The following is an 18,655-nucleotide window of genomic DNA, read 5'->3' as shown; positions in this document are numbered from 1 at the left end:
CGTCCTGAAAGGCAACGCCTGCGGAGAACCAGTCTCTTCCCGTAGAGGAACGCGACCCGACCCGAAATCAAGCCTGCTGCGCATGCATAGGTTCAATTTGCTAAAAAACCGAGATTTACAATTGCAAAACCGTTGTCATTCTTTCAAACTGACCAAATTTTAGAGCAGAGGTCGCGGTTCGACGAACGCACCGGCCTCTTGAAAACTCAGTAGAAAATGGAACGTAACAGATCGTAAAAATTACTTAAATCAGGTGTTTTGTTTGTGAAATAGAAAACGTTTTCCTCTTATTACAGTATAAATCGAAAAACACGAGTGGAACTTCGGAAGAAAGAGAAGTGCTTTCGGGACACAAGCCGACAACCGAGGCCGAGGTGGGGCCGGTTTTCCAGTTTTTCGGGTTCTCCCAAATTGTCAGGTTGTTTTTTGACTTGATGTGTCAATGAACGCTCACTCGTTCCAGTCTCGTAATCTGTCAATTGACACCAAATGATCTCCAGCCATTCCAGAATACATGTGGAGAAATATATACCGCCAATGTATTCGCGACATTGGTACAAAATGTCGGGCGAATTGTGAGTCGATATATCTATCTAATGTACTGAAGTTACTGCCGCAATCTTTTGTCAGAGGCTGCCTTTTCCAGGGTTTGTCATTGCCGATGGGGAACATCTGCTGGCTAGTGAATTTACTATGGCCAAACTTACCCATAAGTATGGCAATAAATTATTCTGACAAAGTCAAAAAACTGAAGACGCAAATCTTTCGTAACATATCGTTTTATTATCAAACAGAGTAATAAATATTGGAGAAACGTCCAGCGTAGCTCATCGATTGACAAAACTAATTACCAAGTGTCATCCTCCAGCCTGCAGTGGTGGTGTTTCTAAGCTTTGCACACACTCTGTGGTATGAACAGTCTAAGGCCTATAAAGGCCAACGAATCTACAAAGACCAGGAGTAAGAACCTCACGTATCCTGCTAGCGGTCCTAGGAAAGGAGTCGAGTATTTTCCTCGCGTTTTTGGATCAGTCGCGGGGAAACGAGCCAATCACAAGTTGGTGGAATGAATTAAGGTCTCTTGGTTCAATCTCTGTTTAGCTTCCCCCATACAAACCTCAAATTCAAAAATTCTTTCGAAAATAAACTCTCATCCCCCGAACATAAGCCCATGGGCCGATATTGAGTTCTAGCTCTCAAAGAAAGGTATAACTTCGTCCAATTAAAGGTCCCCTGTCGTATAGCTTGTTTTGTATTTTGAAGCGCCGAATTCCTTCGGATAGTAAGCTCCCATCCCCGCCCTCCCACAAATAACCCCATAGGAAATTGTTTTGGAAAATGCATCTATAAGCAGGAATATCACGGCATGTCAAAATTCGTGACTGACTCTGAGGGTAACAGGATCAAATTTCGACTTTTTGGACGTTCAACTGGACACGTCACCCAATACATACACTGATCGTACATCACGCAACACCACCATTGCAGACGAGGCTAAATAGGTCTATAATTACTCTGTAATGTAATGGTATTTAGTAAATATCTTCGACAAGTCATTCTCCTATCCAATAAGCAATACCTAACTACGTCTTAAAAAAGAGTATACCAAACAGCAAAAGTACCACTGTGATGAACGTGGCCAATTGGAATTACAAAAATACGAAAATCGTACAAAATTGAAGTACTAAAATGAGAAAATCATGCAGAACATGCGTGTATTAAAATATGCCTAAGAAAATATAATGAACTATGCTTTAGCATTGTTTGGAGAATCGGAGAGTCAAGAACATTTTACAACATTCATGTAGCGTTCTTGACAGTCGTGATTCTCATGATCACCCGCAATGCTGAAACCCCGTTTACACCAACTACACATTGACATGTCTAGTTAAACCAGCTTAGTTAAACAAGTTCAAGCTTCAATCAGAGAATCTCCACTGTGTGACCACGAAAGCCACTTACCAATTCTTTCAAGTAGTTATCGCACAAAATGGACGGATTCGGCTGACGTGTTCACATCCTTGTCATTTGCCACTCAATTCAAATCACGTGATGATTCATTTGCGATGTTACAATTGTTCTGTTTGCACATACTAGTTGCGTGTGACAAATTGCGCCACTGCAACCTCCCAAACGAATCATCACGTGGTCTGGATTGGGTAGCAACAAGGATGACACCACGTAGGCCGAATCTGTCTATGAACTTTAACACTTTCTGTAGTTTTGAACTTTGGGAACTTTCAAGTCAGTAAGCAAGTTTACTAACAGATACGTAAGCAGTTTCTAAACATGATGTGGGTTTTGGTGGAAACGGAGCTCATATATGTATACAAAATTGTAATAATTAGTATTGAAATACTGTGCTCTCCTACCCAATTGCTATTAGTATAAATCTTCTGGCTTTCTACCACGAGTGCCGTTCTCTGATTGGCTACGCTACTCACTATCTATTCTCTGATAGATAGTGAGTAGCGTAGCAGTGTGCCCTTGCTAACAAAATGACGGCCGCTTCTTGGCGTTTTCGAAGAGTCTGTGAAGAGGATTTAGATTAAGTGTTGAACGACTAGTAGATTTATACTAAAACAATTAGATTATTCGCTCTCGATTTCTATCGCGCGATCGTTGACTCGGGCTGTGCCCTTGTCAACTATCACGCGATAGTTGAAATCTCCAGCTCATAATCTAATTGTTTAATAGAAGCACCATTAATTCTTATAAACAATATAATACTAGCAATACAATTTATCAAGACGTTTTTCGCTGCAACACTATTACATGTAGGTAGAAAGAGCCACTTAAAACTTAAAGCAGCATTTTTCATAGAAAATAAACTACCGTAGTACCTAGTGTAACCATAGTTACTATGCTAACTATGGTGTACCTGTCCCGCTTCGGAAATATTGCGGCGAAGCTTCTTACATTCTAAACAGAATCGAGGTAAGCATATAAAATTTCCAAATTGCTGGAAATCGATATTCAATTTTTGTTAATTTCCTTACATTGTCTTCGCTGGAAGAGCTAAAGAGAAAGGCGTACACACTCGTACACACTCGTACACACTCCGACACCCTTAAGGTCAAGGTCCTTCTTTTTTGTTATCCATAATATGTTTAGGCTCGATTTCCGCCGCTCTCTCGTGTCCGGTCTCCTTTCCTGAACAGCGGTTGGTAATCGAGCCTATAATATGTTTTGTCTATCTGTTATTCGTCTTTTGTCACAAAAAAAATTGCCAAAAAGTAAATGACAGGATTAACAGGACCAATCTTCAGCAGCCGTAACTTGCTGTTGTTTCCCGTGAATTCAAAAAAGATAATAATAACATAATTGTAAATCAAGCAATCATAATATTACCGATTTGTATATCCACAAGATTTCACTGCCATGTAAAAAAATATCTACCGCATTTTGTTATGTCACAAGACTAGAAATTCACTGACGTAATTTAGGTTACGAGCAGTCTCTCAACTTTTTCCCGGCTCAGATCCACCGCGCGCGAGTAACGTTCGCAATATTTGACCAACAGTCGTCGCTACACTCTCAAGAAATACTATAGATAATAAGACTTATTACAAACTAGACCATTGGATAATCCAATTCAAGAATTTTCATTGGCTTAGCCATCATGTTATGTGAGCCATTATACCATGCTCTACAAATATGGTAAGCGTACGCGTAATTTTTGGGTCGTAATTTTTAGTTTTCTTTATTTTGGGGGCGTTTTTAATAAAACGACTACTTCACTCGCGCTGGTTGGATATGAGCTGATTATAGCCAACTACGCGCCTCGTTGACTATCTATCATCTCATATCCAACGCGCCCGTGGAATAATTGTTTTTAAAGAGCCTGCTCGCAGTCAAGACGAAATTCAAAGCAATTCATCATCTAGAACTAAACAAACCTGCTTTTGTCTCATTTTGGACAAAGGATTCAATTGCCAGCTCAGTAGTCTCGTGTCTACCAAAAGAACACAATCATGCACTTGAAAAGTTTTCCAGTGCTCTATTGTGCGCTTTGCGACTTTGGTGACCACTATACTCTGGGAACGTCATTATCTCCTCGTCATTTTTCTGCAATGGAGCTTTTCAACTTCTTAACACACGATTCAAGGGTACTACTCCTGTCTCGATGTAAACTAATGTGATGATCTAAAGCCGACTGGTCACTGAAACGTTTTTGGCAGACCCAACATCTAAATGGTAGAATATCGTCATCGTCTATGCGGATCACCCGTTCTTGAGCGCAGTGGTTGTTTGGTTGTGAACCTTCAGGAGGCTTCTCCGATTGATGAAGCATGTAATGATCGTACAGTTTGGAGAGCGTTGGGCACGTCACCTCACAGTAGGTACATTTGTAGCGCTTTTCCTTCTCATGGCTCTTCATGTGGACGGAAAGTGTTGACTGCGTCCTGTAGCAATTGTCGCACTGACTGCACTTGAATGGTCTTTGACCAGTGTGAATTCTTACGTGCCCGGCCAACTCGGTGGTGGAAACAAAAGCTTTGCCACACTGGCTGCATTTGAATGGTTTGTTCACAATTTTCATGAGCTTGTTCATGTCAAGATCTGGCTCGCCATTGTGCAGTTTTCCATTGGCTCGGACATGTTTACGGTCTTCAGAAGCATCCGCCTTGTTGTCAGCTACAGAGAGCTGCGCCATCTTGAGTCCTTGGCCAAAATTCAACATTTGATCGGAAATGAGCCCTTGCACAGAAGGCTGTCCGTTAGTCTGAGACGCTAGTCCAACTTCTGAACCTTGTACCCCTCCATTCTGATTCAAGCTGTTTTGCAGAATGGAGCTGTGCAATTGCTCGTGGATGGCAAGTTCTGAGGCGGTTCCAAACGCCATGACACAAAGTTGGCAAGTGAATGGCAAATCGATCAAATGAAATCTTTTGTGAGTGTTAAGATCAGCCATTCGCTTGAACGACATTTCACATCGAGTGCAGGAAAATGGCTTGTCGCCGATGTGGCTTCTTCTGTGGACGCCAAGCTCAGATGCAGTCTTGAATTGCTTCTCACAATAGGTGCACTTGTACGGCTTTTCACCAGTGTGAGTTCTGCAGTGCACGACCAGTTCTGATGTTGTTTTGAAGCACTTTTCACAGCTAGTACACTTGAAAGGTTTTTCACCTGTATGTATTCTTTGATGTACTACGAGTTCTGACTTCCTTCCGTAAGACTTATTGCACTGGACGCATTTAAAAGGTCTCTCCCCGGTGTGAATCACCCAGTGCTGAAAGAGTTTGGACTTGAAAGCAAAAGATTTATCACACTGAGAACACTTGTAAAGCCTTTTCCCAGCGTGAGTGTCGTTGTGAGCCGAGAGCTCGGCTGATGTGCCAAAGGACAGTGAACATGTCGAACAATCGAAACGCTTCTCGACGACGTGAGTTTTTGCGTGGGCTTCAAGGTGGTCTTTTGATTTAAATGACTTGTCACAGACTGTACATTTAACAAGCTTGACGATGCTGTGATTCTTCTCGTGTTTTGCTTGTTCGGCTTCAGTCCTGAAGCTTCTTTCACAATGGTTGCATTTGTAGGGCTTCTCTCCGCAATGATTTCGTTCATGAATGGTGAGATCGGCCTGCCGAAAGAAACCCCTGTCACATTTGGCACATCTGAAAGACCTTTCACCTGAAGTGACCTTGTTGTGTAAACCAAGCTCGGAAGCTGTTCTGAAGGATTTTTCACAATGGAGACATTTGTAAGGCCTTTCACCAGTGTGAAACCTATCATGCACCACAAGCTCTGATTTTGTTTTGAATGCCTTCTCGCATTTTCTGCAACGAAAGGGTCGCTCTCCGGTGTGAACCCTCTGATGAACCACAAGCTCCGACTCCCTCTTGTACGTCTTGTCACAACTTGCACACTTAAAAGGCCTTTCTCCACTGTGGGTTATCTCGTGAAGAAGCAGTTTTGATTTGTACAGAAAGGCCTTTTCACAGTTAGCACACTGGTAGTAGTGGACTTTTCCCGAGCCCTTCTTACTCTGATGCCCTGAGGTCGCGGCAGAGTTAGCATTATGCAAATGATGACCTTGACTGCGATTGTTGGAATTACTTGTTGAGGGTTGGGTAGGTTTGTCCATAGATGGAATACACTTGGTCTTCACACCTGAAAAATAAAACAGAGGTTGGTGCTAAAGAACTCTGGATTTGACAAAATTACCTTCAAGTCAAACGAAACCTCAATAACCTACAGTTTACAAAAGTTACTTCTGATGAATGAAGTTGATATGGCATGACATGGCATAGCATGGACATGACAGAGTATTGTATAGCATGGCATGACAAACGGTACCGCATAGCATGGTATGGCATGATATGGCATGGTATGGAATGACATGACATGGCATGGCATGGCATGACATGGCATAGCATCGACATGACACAGTACTGTATAGCATGGCATGACAAATGGTACCGCATAGCATGGCATGGTATGACATGGCATGGTATGGTATGACACGACACAGCATGGCATGGCATGACATGGCATAGCATGGACATGACACAGCATTGTATAGCATGGCATGACAAGCGGTACCACATAGCATGGCATGGCATGGCATGGCATAGCATTGCATGGCATGGCATGGCATGGCATGGCATGGCATGGCATGGCATGGCATGGCATGGCATGGCATGGCATGGCATGGCATGACAAGACATTGTATGAGATGGTATGGTATTGCAGGGTATGGTATGATATGGCATAAGTAATAATATGGTTGTGGTGTGTATGGTTGTCCTCACTTGTAAGAGGGGCAGTGGTCTAATGGTTAATGTGCTGGACTCCAGATCAAGGGGTCCAGATTCACATCCTGGCTGGGATTTATTACAAATTGTGTTCCTGGGCAAGACACTTTGCCGTCTGTCCTAGGGCTGCAGTCTTTTAAGGGATGAGGGGATCATATCTATAGGTACAGTTAAAAGGGAAAGACTACAAGGTCTATGGAGTCTATAGACCTCCCCCTCTCCTTCAGAATTCTGAGATGCTGCCTGCAGTTTCTGAAACCACCCAATCCCCCTATCCAGGGATAGAAAATGGTGTCAAAATCAAAAAATCCTACACCACACCCATGCCCATGTGTAGGCATGTTCCCAGGGTGACCCAACCTCCCAGGAAAGCCCACTAGGCAAATAATAAATATTTACTGCATTCATATGCAAAATACATGTGAAAAGCATAATAGCCAAGCAACCAAAGGCAATCGATATTGGTTTATGTAAATTGTACTTACTGGAAAATCCATTTTCAACAGAGAATTTACATGGAGGGTGCCTTACTACAATAATAATGGCTTTACAGTTTGGGAAAGTACCTTAATGAGCATGACTTTGAACAGTCAAAACTGCATTTACATCAAGGAAAACCTACAATTGTAAGAGCAATGGTCTTGTTTTCTTAACAGAGTTTGCTATCAAAGAGAAGACAAATTTCAGGGATTTTCCAGTATTTTTCCATGTTATGTATAAGAAATTCCTGCACCCATGGTTAGGAAATCAAATGTTGTAAACTTTTGAAACAAAATTAATCAACACTTCTAGAGCAGCTGACTTACCAAGTGTTTGTGGAAAATGTTAGGAGTTTTTCAGGAGTAGGTAAAGGAAAAAGAATTTTCAAGGAGTTTTCCAGGGCTCTAAAAAAAGAATTAATTTTCAATGTCTTTACTGAGAATTCCAAAGGCAGAGTATGAACTTTTGTTAAAAATTGCTTGAGACATGACTGTATGTGTGTGCACAGAATAGGTTTTTCATCCACAAGTCGACAGAGAATGAGAATGACAGAGTTTCAAAACATTTTAATGCTTGCTCTCATTTTGCCTAAATCTCTCTAACCCCTCATGTGTTTCGGTGACCTGTGTTCACTCATCTAATTTAAAACTCCTCAAATTTTTCTTGATAGCCATTAAGAGTTTTCTCTTGGCAGCCTATGAATGCTTATACTGGGAGCATTGTCTTTTGCTTAAAAATCTGTGGGGAAGAATGCAAAAAACTGAGGGAATGAGCGGATACGAGTGGCCAAGCCATGAGCCACGAGTAGCACGGGCGTCAAAAGATGAGTGAAAAGAGAGACTGTAATAGTTTCATACAGCAATTCAGAGGCCCTTTGAGAGTTTGTGTCAAAGGCACGTCCATCAATTTTCAAATGTGGCAATCCCTTGTCATATTTTTTCCATGAATTGATTGACGGCTTGGAGGCTTCAAGCATTATCTGTAAGAATGGTTCAATGCCAGAGAAGTCTCTGCTACTCAGGTCAAAAAACTGAATTTATGATCAGCTGTCAGTATCTGATTTTTATCATTTGAGCAAGTGTTCATTTACGATACTGTATGGAAATTTTATATCGAAAACCACTGCTAAGGTATTTGTAGAGTCAGTGGCAAAGTGGGACAAAGATATTTTGTGAAGTATTTTCTTCCAAATTTCCATGAAATGAAATCACTAAAAACAAACAGTTCAAAATTGTGTAGTCTAAGAAACTGGAAATTGAGCATTCTGTTTTTTGACTTACAACACATGTGCTGCGTTTAACCAGGTTCTCATTGTAATGGGCAGTAAGCAAGCTGAAAAATGTCTTTGCATCTTGACTTTTTCTGAAATACATTGTTGTACCATTGCAACTGAAGACTAAAACCTTCAACACCCTGCATCATTTTAAGCCGAAAAATAGCTTAAATAAATATAACTTGCATAGAGCAAACAAAATGATTACAGTACTGTATTAATCAGTGCTATGTTTGTTTTTGTAGTCCTTGGGTGTGTTCTACCCTAGGCCAGCAATGAACAAAGCACAATACTTTCATCTTAGAGTACCTTTTGCAAATATTCCCATTCAAAAGGAAAGAGATTATTGACAGAATTTTAGCCAGTTGCAAAGAGAGAGCCCCTGAAAAAAACTTCAACTGTCTAAGAAACGAAACAAAATTATGACCATGAAGAAATTCCTTGCACTAAACCGTACACTCTGATACATGTAGCTGACAAGGAGCAAAGCTCCTAGCTAACAGTCAAACTCAGTCTGTTACAATGTACTTGTTTTAGCAGACTATTTACAAACCTACTGGCTAAATAAAATAATGAAAGTACTGATTTACTGCCAGTTACAGCTGTATAGTGTACTGATACTTTTCAGTACTGATGCACAAAAAACTGAACACAATCGAGGGCAATAATAATATTACGAAAACTAATCAGAATGTGAGTTAAAGTACTATCAATCACTGGGTAATACTTACTACTACCACGCCTGCTATGCAATTGTAAATACATGTACAGGGTCCGAAATTGCGCTTTGCTGGTTGCCAATGTGACTAAAAGTTTTGCACTGGCAACCAGAATTTCACAACTGGTCGCCAGCAGGCAATTAACTATTTCATGCCACAATAATTATACAAACAATAACTTTGATTTTCAGCCAAATCGATTAAAATAAAATTCAAAGCCACCCACCAATTGGCCACTTTTTACCTTTCCGCTGCTTTTGAAGTATAAAACCAATTTTCCTGTTTTCACAGTCACGATCATTGCGAAGCCTTGCCATCGTGTTTCTTCAGCGGTTTCCCGTAACATACGTATTGCGGGCGCAAGAGGCCGTGCGTTCTTTGGTCATGAATATTTATCCTGTCGATGTGGTGTCCAAAGATGTTCTGAAATCTTTCCATAATTTATTACAAAGTGGAGACAGAACATCCGCGGAGAGATTAGTTGAAGATTTAGATATTCTCTGGGCGTCTGTCAAAGTGGTCAAAAGATGATTTCAGCACTGGTTTGAATCCTGATGACATCCATTGCAAATATTTTGCCGGCAAGAACGAGATGGACGGGCGGGAAGGAAACCATCCAATCAAAAAGTCGTCAGCTAAACGCAAGTTTCTACCCCCAATGGAAAGACAAATTTTCATGGGTGGTCTTGACAGAACGCGAAAGGAAAAAATCGTTTTGAACATAGAGCAAAGAACCAAACGCCAGTTTTTCAGTCGGGTACATTTCTTCTCCAAAAGGTAGAGACAAGAAAAGGTATAAAGTTGACTTGAAACATTTGGCAGTCACACAAAACTGCGTATATGGCCAGCATTTGATTCATTCGTCTTGGTTTTTCAGTGGTAGGTGTATAAATAATCAGCATGTTTGTATTTAATCTTATTCGTTAGCGGAAAAATCGACATTGAGGCCCCAAATGCGTTCTCTTCGTTTTGATTCTTGAAAGAAATATTGGCGACCAGAATTTTCCATCTGGCCACCAAAAATTTTGGTTTGTGTTTCGCTGTGAAGGAAAAATTTTATTGACACTTTTTGGCGACCAAATTTTTCCCTATGGCGACTGAAAAAAAAATTTCAGTCACCAGTTGGCGCCTGCCTAAAAAAGTTAATTTCGGACCCTGATGTACAGTATAGAATGGTTTTCTTACATAATGCAAAATAAGCTGTGTGGTCTTCTACATATACAGAGGTACTGGGCTATTTAATTATCCCAGTACTGGTGACAAAATTATACATCATGGCCAGTAATGTACAGATTTAAACAAATCAGAAGTCACTGATAAAAACAGGGTGCAAAGCAAACCCATCTTTGAGCTTGCTTAGACCAGTTGTCATTCTCACAGACCCCCTCCAATGTTTTACAATCATCATGAACTAAATTACAATATAACTGATACAATAATTTCATCTCTTATGGTACTTCTGTAGTTTAAAATTACGAAAATATTTTCCTGAAAAACTTAAATTCCCCATCAGGAAAACAAAGGATAGAGTCCATTGGACAAACTGCAAAATCCTTTAGCCCCAAGCTATGGCACAAGATGCTGAAAAGATATTACTTTGTGCCACAAAACTAAATGGTATACAATGCCACCTCTTGAATGAATACTGTATGTACTATCTTTATTTCACACCTACACAACAAATTTCCCCTATAAACTATTGTGACCTTCCTTAATATGACTGAACCTGTTTACGAATTTAGTGAATCAGTGGTTGATAACATTGATTTAATTTGTTTATGCTGATTTTGCAAAGCGCAAAGTAAATTATTCCAAGACTGGAGAGCAGAAGTTTCAAACCTGCCATATCTGGTAAACTGGAAACAAGATGCACTCTGAGACTAATGAAAATAAATCATATAAGGTCTGTTCTCTCACTGTTATCAAAAAAATCTACTCTCACTGAGCAGTAGCAGAAAATTCAGTCAAAAACTTTATTAAAATTTTTCACTGAAAACAAACATAAACGTGACTTTGAAGTGCTTTCAAATTCTCACTGAAGTCTTTACATCAAGTAATGTAAATATTAAGTGGCTATTTCAATTCCCTTCATCAAATTAAGAAAAAACATAATGTAAAGTCAGTAACATGTTTCCAGAGCCACATGCAAAGCACCTGACCCTCCAATCAAAAGTATGGATCATAATAAATAAATAAATAAATTACAGCAAAAAATTAATAAAATGCACTTTGCACTGATCTGAGATTCAATTTGTTACAAGGTGGTGAAAAGCATGGACATATTTCCCCTCCGAAAATGTAAGACAGATTTCATTCCAAAACATACGGCTGTTTCTCCTCTATACAATTATAATTTGATACATGCTTATTTTGAAACAAATTCAAAGTTACTGCTGACATTAAAATATCTGACCTATTTGGAGCACTAAATTACAAATGTAATCTTACTAAGAATACTACGGCTCTATTCGAAATGAAGTGAGAGAGAAAAGATGGTGGAGAAGTCCTACATATTTTAAAAATGCGAACAAGCAACAAATCTAAAGAAAGGTCAAATATGAAAGTCAGAATTTTGGTTAACATGGACAAGATAGTGTCAAAACCTAGGTGGAATCTGCAGATTCCTGATACGTCAAAGAAACTCTTTCAATTTAGTTAAGACTGCACCAGCAAGCCTCATAAAAGGACAAAAGATTGCAATGACGTTAGCCGAATGAACTCACACAAGTGTTGTAGTCACGTACATGCATAGCTATGGACACCATTTCCTGACAGATAAATTATGAGACAGTCGATACCGCAAACAAGTAGGAGAAAAAAGCGGCTCGAATAAGTTTCTTTGAATTCTTGATTCACTTAAGATTACCATTTTACATACTAACTAAAACTATCCACGACCGATTTTCTGGGTATCGATTTTCCTTGTTGATTGTTCGAGTGGGTGAATACCAACACACATAGCTCTCCCAAACTGCACCTGAATACGTTTTCAGGAAAAACTGAACCCAGTTTACCGATACAGTGTCTAAGTATAACACTATATTACTAAGGAACTCACCTTTACAGCATGTTTGTGACCGGATGTTCAAGCTCAGGTCGTCTCAAGTCGCTAAAACACTCTGTGTCCTCTGTGTCGAAACTTGAGAGGAAGGATACCCACGCCATTACCTGTTTGAGATCGAGGCTGACGCAGTTGGCTTCTTTCAAGGGAGGGGCTAGTGGAGACTCTTCGGGGTCGTCACACAACGCTAAATGCCGGCCCCAAGGAGACCCCGAGAGTAAAGAGGTACGTGTTGCATGTTGAGGTCGATCAGACTCAAAACTGAAGTAAAATAAAACTGGAAATTGTTCCCTACGGCAGGGAGAGAAGATGAAGACTAAACGCAAATAGAAAAAAAAAACAAAAAAACTGTGAGCTTCAAAAAAAAATTGCAATTGTATTTATTTAATTTTTTGACGTCATTCCCTGCCGCAAGGATCAATTTCCCGATTTTATTCATTATTTCAACGTTTGTTATTAATTATAAATCCAGCGCTCCTTACTGTATTTTCATTATGTAGCACGTAGACCTATATAGGTCTATAAAGTTCTGAATAAATAAAAAGAGAAAAAATGGCGGGAAAGTTTGCCTGTATTGTGGGCTTGTGGCGCGGGCATCGCGTTCATGTTGGTTGAATGAAACACGTGAGCGAACGCATGGCATCTTTTTTTTTTCGGAAATACTCTTGCTAAATCTTCATGTGATATCAGTGATTTACCATAAAATGGAAAGATCCCAAATCATTATGGAACTGCAGTCTACCAAGAGAAAGTACTTTTATTATTTTCTCTTGAACTACTCGTTTATGCCGCCGTTTGTGCCACAACGGAACATAGCTCTCAATTTCAGTATGCTCGCTGATCAGTTGTGAAGTCGTCCTCAAGAACTGCTGATATTCTTAAGCCTCTTGCAGCTCTTCGAACTGTTGAAAGGTACCAGTTTTTAGTGGAATATAGGTAAAGCTTTTATTATGACATATGATTTCTCTTTGCGGTTAACCGGCTAAATGAAAATGGTTTGGTTACTACCATCGGAGCATCGACGTACTGAAACATATCCATTTGAAACACAGACTGAGAGCAACATTTTAACAAACTGATGAGCAATATAAATATTTACATGCAGTGGCAGATCTAGGGTAGGGGTCCGGGGAGCCCCCCCCCCCCCTTATTTTGGGTAAAAAAAAGAAGAAATCACTGAAGAAAGAAAAGCCGGCAGGGCAAGCAGAACAAAACCACCCCTCCCCCCCCCCCCCCTCCTTAGCTCAAGGTCTGGATCCGCCACTGACTTGTAGTCAATATGAAAATCTGCATTGCAACATTAAAAGTTATTTCGACAAGGAAGCCAGTCGGGATTCTTAATAGTTTATGTTCTATTTGACCCTAACCCTAACTATTTACAGTGTACCCAATTAGCACAGCAGTGCAACACATTTGACACTTATTTTCACACAAAAAGATGACTTTATATTATTAACCGATGCATGTAGACAAACTCATGACTGCTAGAAAAAAGGAATGAATGAATAGCTGAATTACTTTATTTAACTTGACAGCTGTTCAGCTAAGTTTTAACTATTTATTTACAAACAACAATACCCAAAGATAGTTACAATCCTTAAGTGATACGTTTCCAACAGTTACGGAATCAGTTAATTAAAGTAACCACCTGACTACGAGGGTCTGGGTGATAGTGCTTGAATTGCAGTGATCAGTTAAATTTCTCACGATTTATCAGCTAACAGTTACAAGATCAGCCGTCTCTCTAACTATGGTTAAATTTTGAAGTTATCAGACCTCAATGAATACTTACAAAACGCGCCATTTCTCGACCTCAGCTGACAGTTAAAATTTTGACCATCACATAAACCTCATCCACACGATCGACGTGAACCCTCGGAATTCTGTCATAACCACTCTTTACAAGGCTGAATCGAAGTCCCGGCGGGGGAGGCTTACTCCTTATATGGACTATATAGGTATCTGTATGTGAGGCCCCAAAGGGTAGGGTTTTTCAGCCGTTTTGGTCATAAATAGGGTATCGAGTTTGGCCATTTTGGTTATAAATAGGGTATGGTTTTAGCACTCTAGTCTTGAATTGGGTATGTTTCTTAGAAGAAGCTACTTTCTCATCATTATCAATAAGACAGTCAACAAAAGCCCTTCATAACTTATGTTTAGAGCAACTGTGTCAGCCGCAACGGTCATAAATAGGCTATCGAATTTTTGGTCAGGTCATAAATAGGGTGGCAAAAAACGCAGATTTTGGTCATGAATAGGGTAAGGGTTTTGAGAAGTGGGCTGCACACCCCCACCCAACTTTCCTGGAAGTACCCCCCGGAGCTGAAGTTAACTCAGTTTAAATGAGGAGAGGACAGCAGGAATAAGTTTCCCATCATCTGTACCGGTCCACGAAAACAAACGACTTTGGTTGAGGGGTGGTGATGCACGAAATTCACTATTGGCCGCTTCTCATGAGCTTAACCTTCCACCTTTATTTGTTATACAAGATGAGGTCAGAGGCCAATTAAACCAAAATTGTTACTGTGACTTAGTTTCGCACTGTTCTTGTGCCTATGGTTTTCTATTTTTCGGTCTTTTTAATTTGCCATCATTCACCAACCACAGTTTAATAACAATTCCAACCTTGAGCTATGTGCAGAAAGGGAAAGGAATGGTAATACTTAAGACATGCATTACTGTGTAGTGATATCGTGCAGATATCTTGAAACATTTCAATAGTTTATTCCAATATTCAGTTTATAGAACTATTGGATCGAAACCAGCTATATGTCTTCTTTATATGGATTTGGTACCCACAAAACGTTCACAGAGTGGGTGAGGGCATTCCACGGTCCGGATTACTCTACCCATGTTCGTCTTCGACCCATGTATGTTCTAATTTCACTCCCTGTTCACCTCTGCCGGAACTGGAAGGGGAAAAACGGAGAGTGCGGATCGAGCGACTGTGCAAAGTTGGTGGTTTAGCTTAGTGCGTGTATCCAGAGCATGTGACAGAACGCGTGTTGCAGGGTACAGATGCAGAAACTTTTCCTTTTCTTAATCAGTTTCATTTAATGCCAGCGAGCCCATGTTTGTCCTCTGCATCCCAGTCTTTTCCATGTTTAAACATGTTATATCTATATCTGACTCATGTTGTTTTGGAATGTCGTGTTGCCCGTTATTGACTGGGTGGTCCTGGGTTTTTAGAGGGAGGCATCCGGGACACCGAGGAAGACATTTCCGTTCTTCGATTGCGGCCATGATGGAATTCAATACACTTGCAACAATGCATAAACCCATCAAGGAATATAAAGTGATTAACTTCTTTTGTAGAACTGTAAAAATGAGTTCCTTTTCGTCGACATCTTCTTTAACGAATTTTCCAGAGCTGTTGACGGACAATTGCTTGATCTTTTGTAGTTGGTGAAAAACGTAATCACCAAATCCGATAGTGGTTAAGGTTATAAACCAATAATACGCACCTTCGACGAGTGTCCAGCCTTGGAGCAATTTCGTTAAGAAACTACTTGCTATCATCAACACCAACATTAATGAAATCAAAATCGCAGCGCTTTTACTCTGAACGTGCTTCGGTGCCACTCTTTTGAGGGCTTTCTTTTCAAACTTCGCAACAACTGCGTTGACCAATTTAGTAATGAGCTCGCTGACTGATTTTAACGTCAGCAATGTGATGGGAATCCCAATTAAAGAAACGAAGATGCACAATATCTGTCCTGAGGGTGTCTGAGGAGTTATGTATCCATAACCTGCAGGAGAAAATAAATGATCACAGGTGAGGACAGACCATCACTTAAGAGTGCCCCTCTCTAAAACAATAAGTCAGTAATGTATGAATTAGCGCTCACTTAATAAATTGACTTCATGACGATGGACGAAATCGTTACTGTAATTGCAGGCTCAAGAGAAAAACGAGCTTGTACTGAAAAACGACTTCCAATCTTTCTATAAGGGAAACCCAGCCACGAAAGTTTGATGGTGGTGCAAGAAATGGAGAGTAGTGTGTGATGCATGAATAAGACTGGCCTGAAAGGGTAACACAAGTCCACTTTACGATAATAGCGGAAGCGTAACCCCCCTACCATTCCTTTATAGTCTGCATAAGCATTCTTTTTAGCACAAGAATTTCTACTACGTGCTGTGTTGTCCCTTTTCTCCACTCGAAAGGCTGTTTTGATCGCTTAAATATTATATTATATTTATATCGAAAAGATGACATCCGAAAGGAAAGCATAGGTTTATCAAAGAAGGTGGCCTAAAAGGCCTTTTGATAGACCTTTTTGACTTACACAAGAAGCTTATGTACCTAATCATAGTGAACGTGGTAACTGATTTTATATTCGATCTACTTTTACTTAAATGACATCTCATCCAATTCTCAAAAAGTCTGTATATGCTTTTAACGCGTCTGTTTTCGGTTAATGACGTGGAAGTGAATATGACAGGTGGCGGTTTGAAACAGCCCTGCTCCCGATCATCTAGTATCCACGACAGAACATAAAAGAGATGAACTTTGCCATTGGTCATTCATCTAGCTGGAATGCGAGAAGCAACCAGACGTTTCTACCTTTTTTTCCCCAGATAACACACTGTAAAGATATTTTGTATTTTTGCCTTACCTATAGTAGTCAAGGCTTACAAGACAAAGTCCATTCCTTCAACATAGGTCCACCGTGGTTTCGGCTCGCTGAGTGCCTCATGCGCCACATTAGAGAAGTTGTTAAACTCCGTGATTGTCATATTGTATTTAACTGCCATGGACTTGTACAGAGAGAGTAACAACTGAAATTTTTCCTCTTTGTTGTCTTTGTCCGTATACTCCACATGAACAAACAACAAAGGGCTGAGAGAGGCCAATAACATAAAAACAAATATTCGAAGTAGTGCTGATTTGCATAGTCGGCCCATGTTGAAGACTTCCAACAACCTGCGTCAACCAGTAAACTGTATTACATTACATTCTATAAACGTTTATTTTTCAATTTCTGCTCGAGCTCAGTGCTATAAATGCTATCATTATAGGAAACCGTTGAATAAAATATTTTTGTTACAAATTTTGAATCTCTTTATCTTAGGCCTCATAATGAATTGTTCAATATCTTAGTACGCTCGAATAAGTGTTTCTCAGTTTTCTGAATATTTGAATCCTATTGTTTATTTTGATCATGGAGTTTCTGAACGCTGGAGAACTATATCTCCAATTAACTTGCGTTAACTTAAGTGAGCTATTTGATTTTAGTACAAGAAGTTACTCTTGAGAATGCAAAATAAAAACACAAAAGGTAGCCTAGGTAAATCTGCATGTTTGATGAGATCATGCAGTATTTTCAAGCGTAAGGTATTTGCGTTTTGCTAATTTTTGATTCCCTTGCAATTTTTAAGTTGGAAAAAGCTATTTGTGAAAGCAACTATGGAAAAAACATGAAAGCTATCAGCGTTTTGAGCAAAGGACAAAATCAGAAAAGTGAGATTACTAAGCTGTTATTTTTTTCTGTCGCCGAGCCTATCCTCTCAGGTCTTTCAGGAACTGTTTGGTCGATTCTGTTTTGTTTTTTAGTTATTCAATATTAATGTTATTAGGTTTACCAACGTACCCACCAGTCTTAATATGTTCCTCAGTTGTTATCATTCAAACAAGGGGAAGAGTTAAAAGTTGATAAGGTTATAAACTACACTGATGAATAGTCCTTGAAGCTTATAGATCTAAAGATCACGGCAGCTGTTATTGCGACTGACTCAATAGGACATAACCTATAGCCTCTTTCTCAAAGAGAGCCTTGGTGCCCATCCTTTGATATGAAAATGAGATTTCATTCCAATGCAAATTAAATTCATTTTCCTATGAATGGTTGTGCACCAGGTCTCGCTTTGATAGAGAGGCTCAAGGCAAGTCGGAAATTTGGTTATTTCTTTAGTGAGTCCGGTTACGACCAACGCAGAGATGTGCCACTATTGTACTGTTCTTAGCTTTAATTCATAAGACCATGAATAATAGAAGTGGAACTGAATGTGAAATAACTCAGCATGCGTTCGTGAATATTCCCAGTACCTTAACTACAGAATAATTACAAGGACTGAAAAAGGAAAGACTATTTTTGTGGCTTTAACTCTATGCATGAGTCAATTATGACAAGATAAAGGCTGCTTGGTAGGGGTGAAAGTGGGAGCTATTTCTATGATTATTCATTGTTTTAGACTGTTTTCGGGGAGATAATCATTATTTAAGAAATAGAAAATATGTACCGTGTTTCTATCGAGTTATAGAAATACGAGTGGAAGTTTGGGAGAACGAAAAATGCTGTGGGAACACGAGCCGCAGGTGAGTGTTTCCACAGCTTTCTCGAGTTCTCCCAAACTTTCACGA

The 18,655-nt window shown here is 39.8% G+C and overlaps 1 protein-coding gene and 1 pseudogene across 1 annotated transcript; both read right to left on the bottom strand.

The window, feature by feature from the left end:
* Positions 1-758: 758 nt before the first annotated feature.
* On the bottom strand, positions 759-12,848 carry LOC145478652 (uncharacterized). The gene is made up of 2 exons (XM_081456749.1): positions 12,289-12,848; positions 759-6,114 (listed from the first exon to the last, which is right to left on the bottom strand). Exon 2 carries the CDS (start codon positions 6,086-6,088, stop codon positions 4,061-4,063), a length of 2,028 nt encoding a protein of 675 aa, XP_081312875.1. The 5' UTR covers positions 6,089-6,114; positions 12,289-12,848; the 3' UTR covers positions 759-4,060.
* A 1,861-nt stretch (positions 12,849-14,709) lies between these two features.
* LOC145478659 (potassium channel subfamily K member 17-like) lies at positions 14,710-17,284 on the bottom strand (annotated as a pseudogene).
* Positions 17,285-18,655: the final 1,371 nt, after the last annotated feature.

The sequence above is a fragment of the Orbicella franksi genome, chromosome 2 (genome assembly GCF_964199315.1).
Source record: "Orbicella franksi chromosome 2, jaOrbFran1.1, whole genome shotgun sequence".
NCBI lineage: Eukaryota > Metazoa > Cnidaria > Anthozoa > Scleractinia > Merulinidae > Orbicella > Orbicella franksi.
Note: the sequence above shows the minus strand (reverse complement) of the source record. Positions and strands in the feature narration are given on the sequence as shown.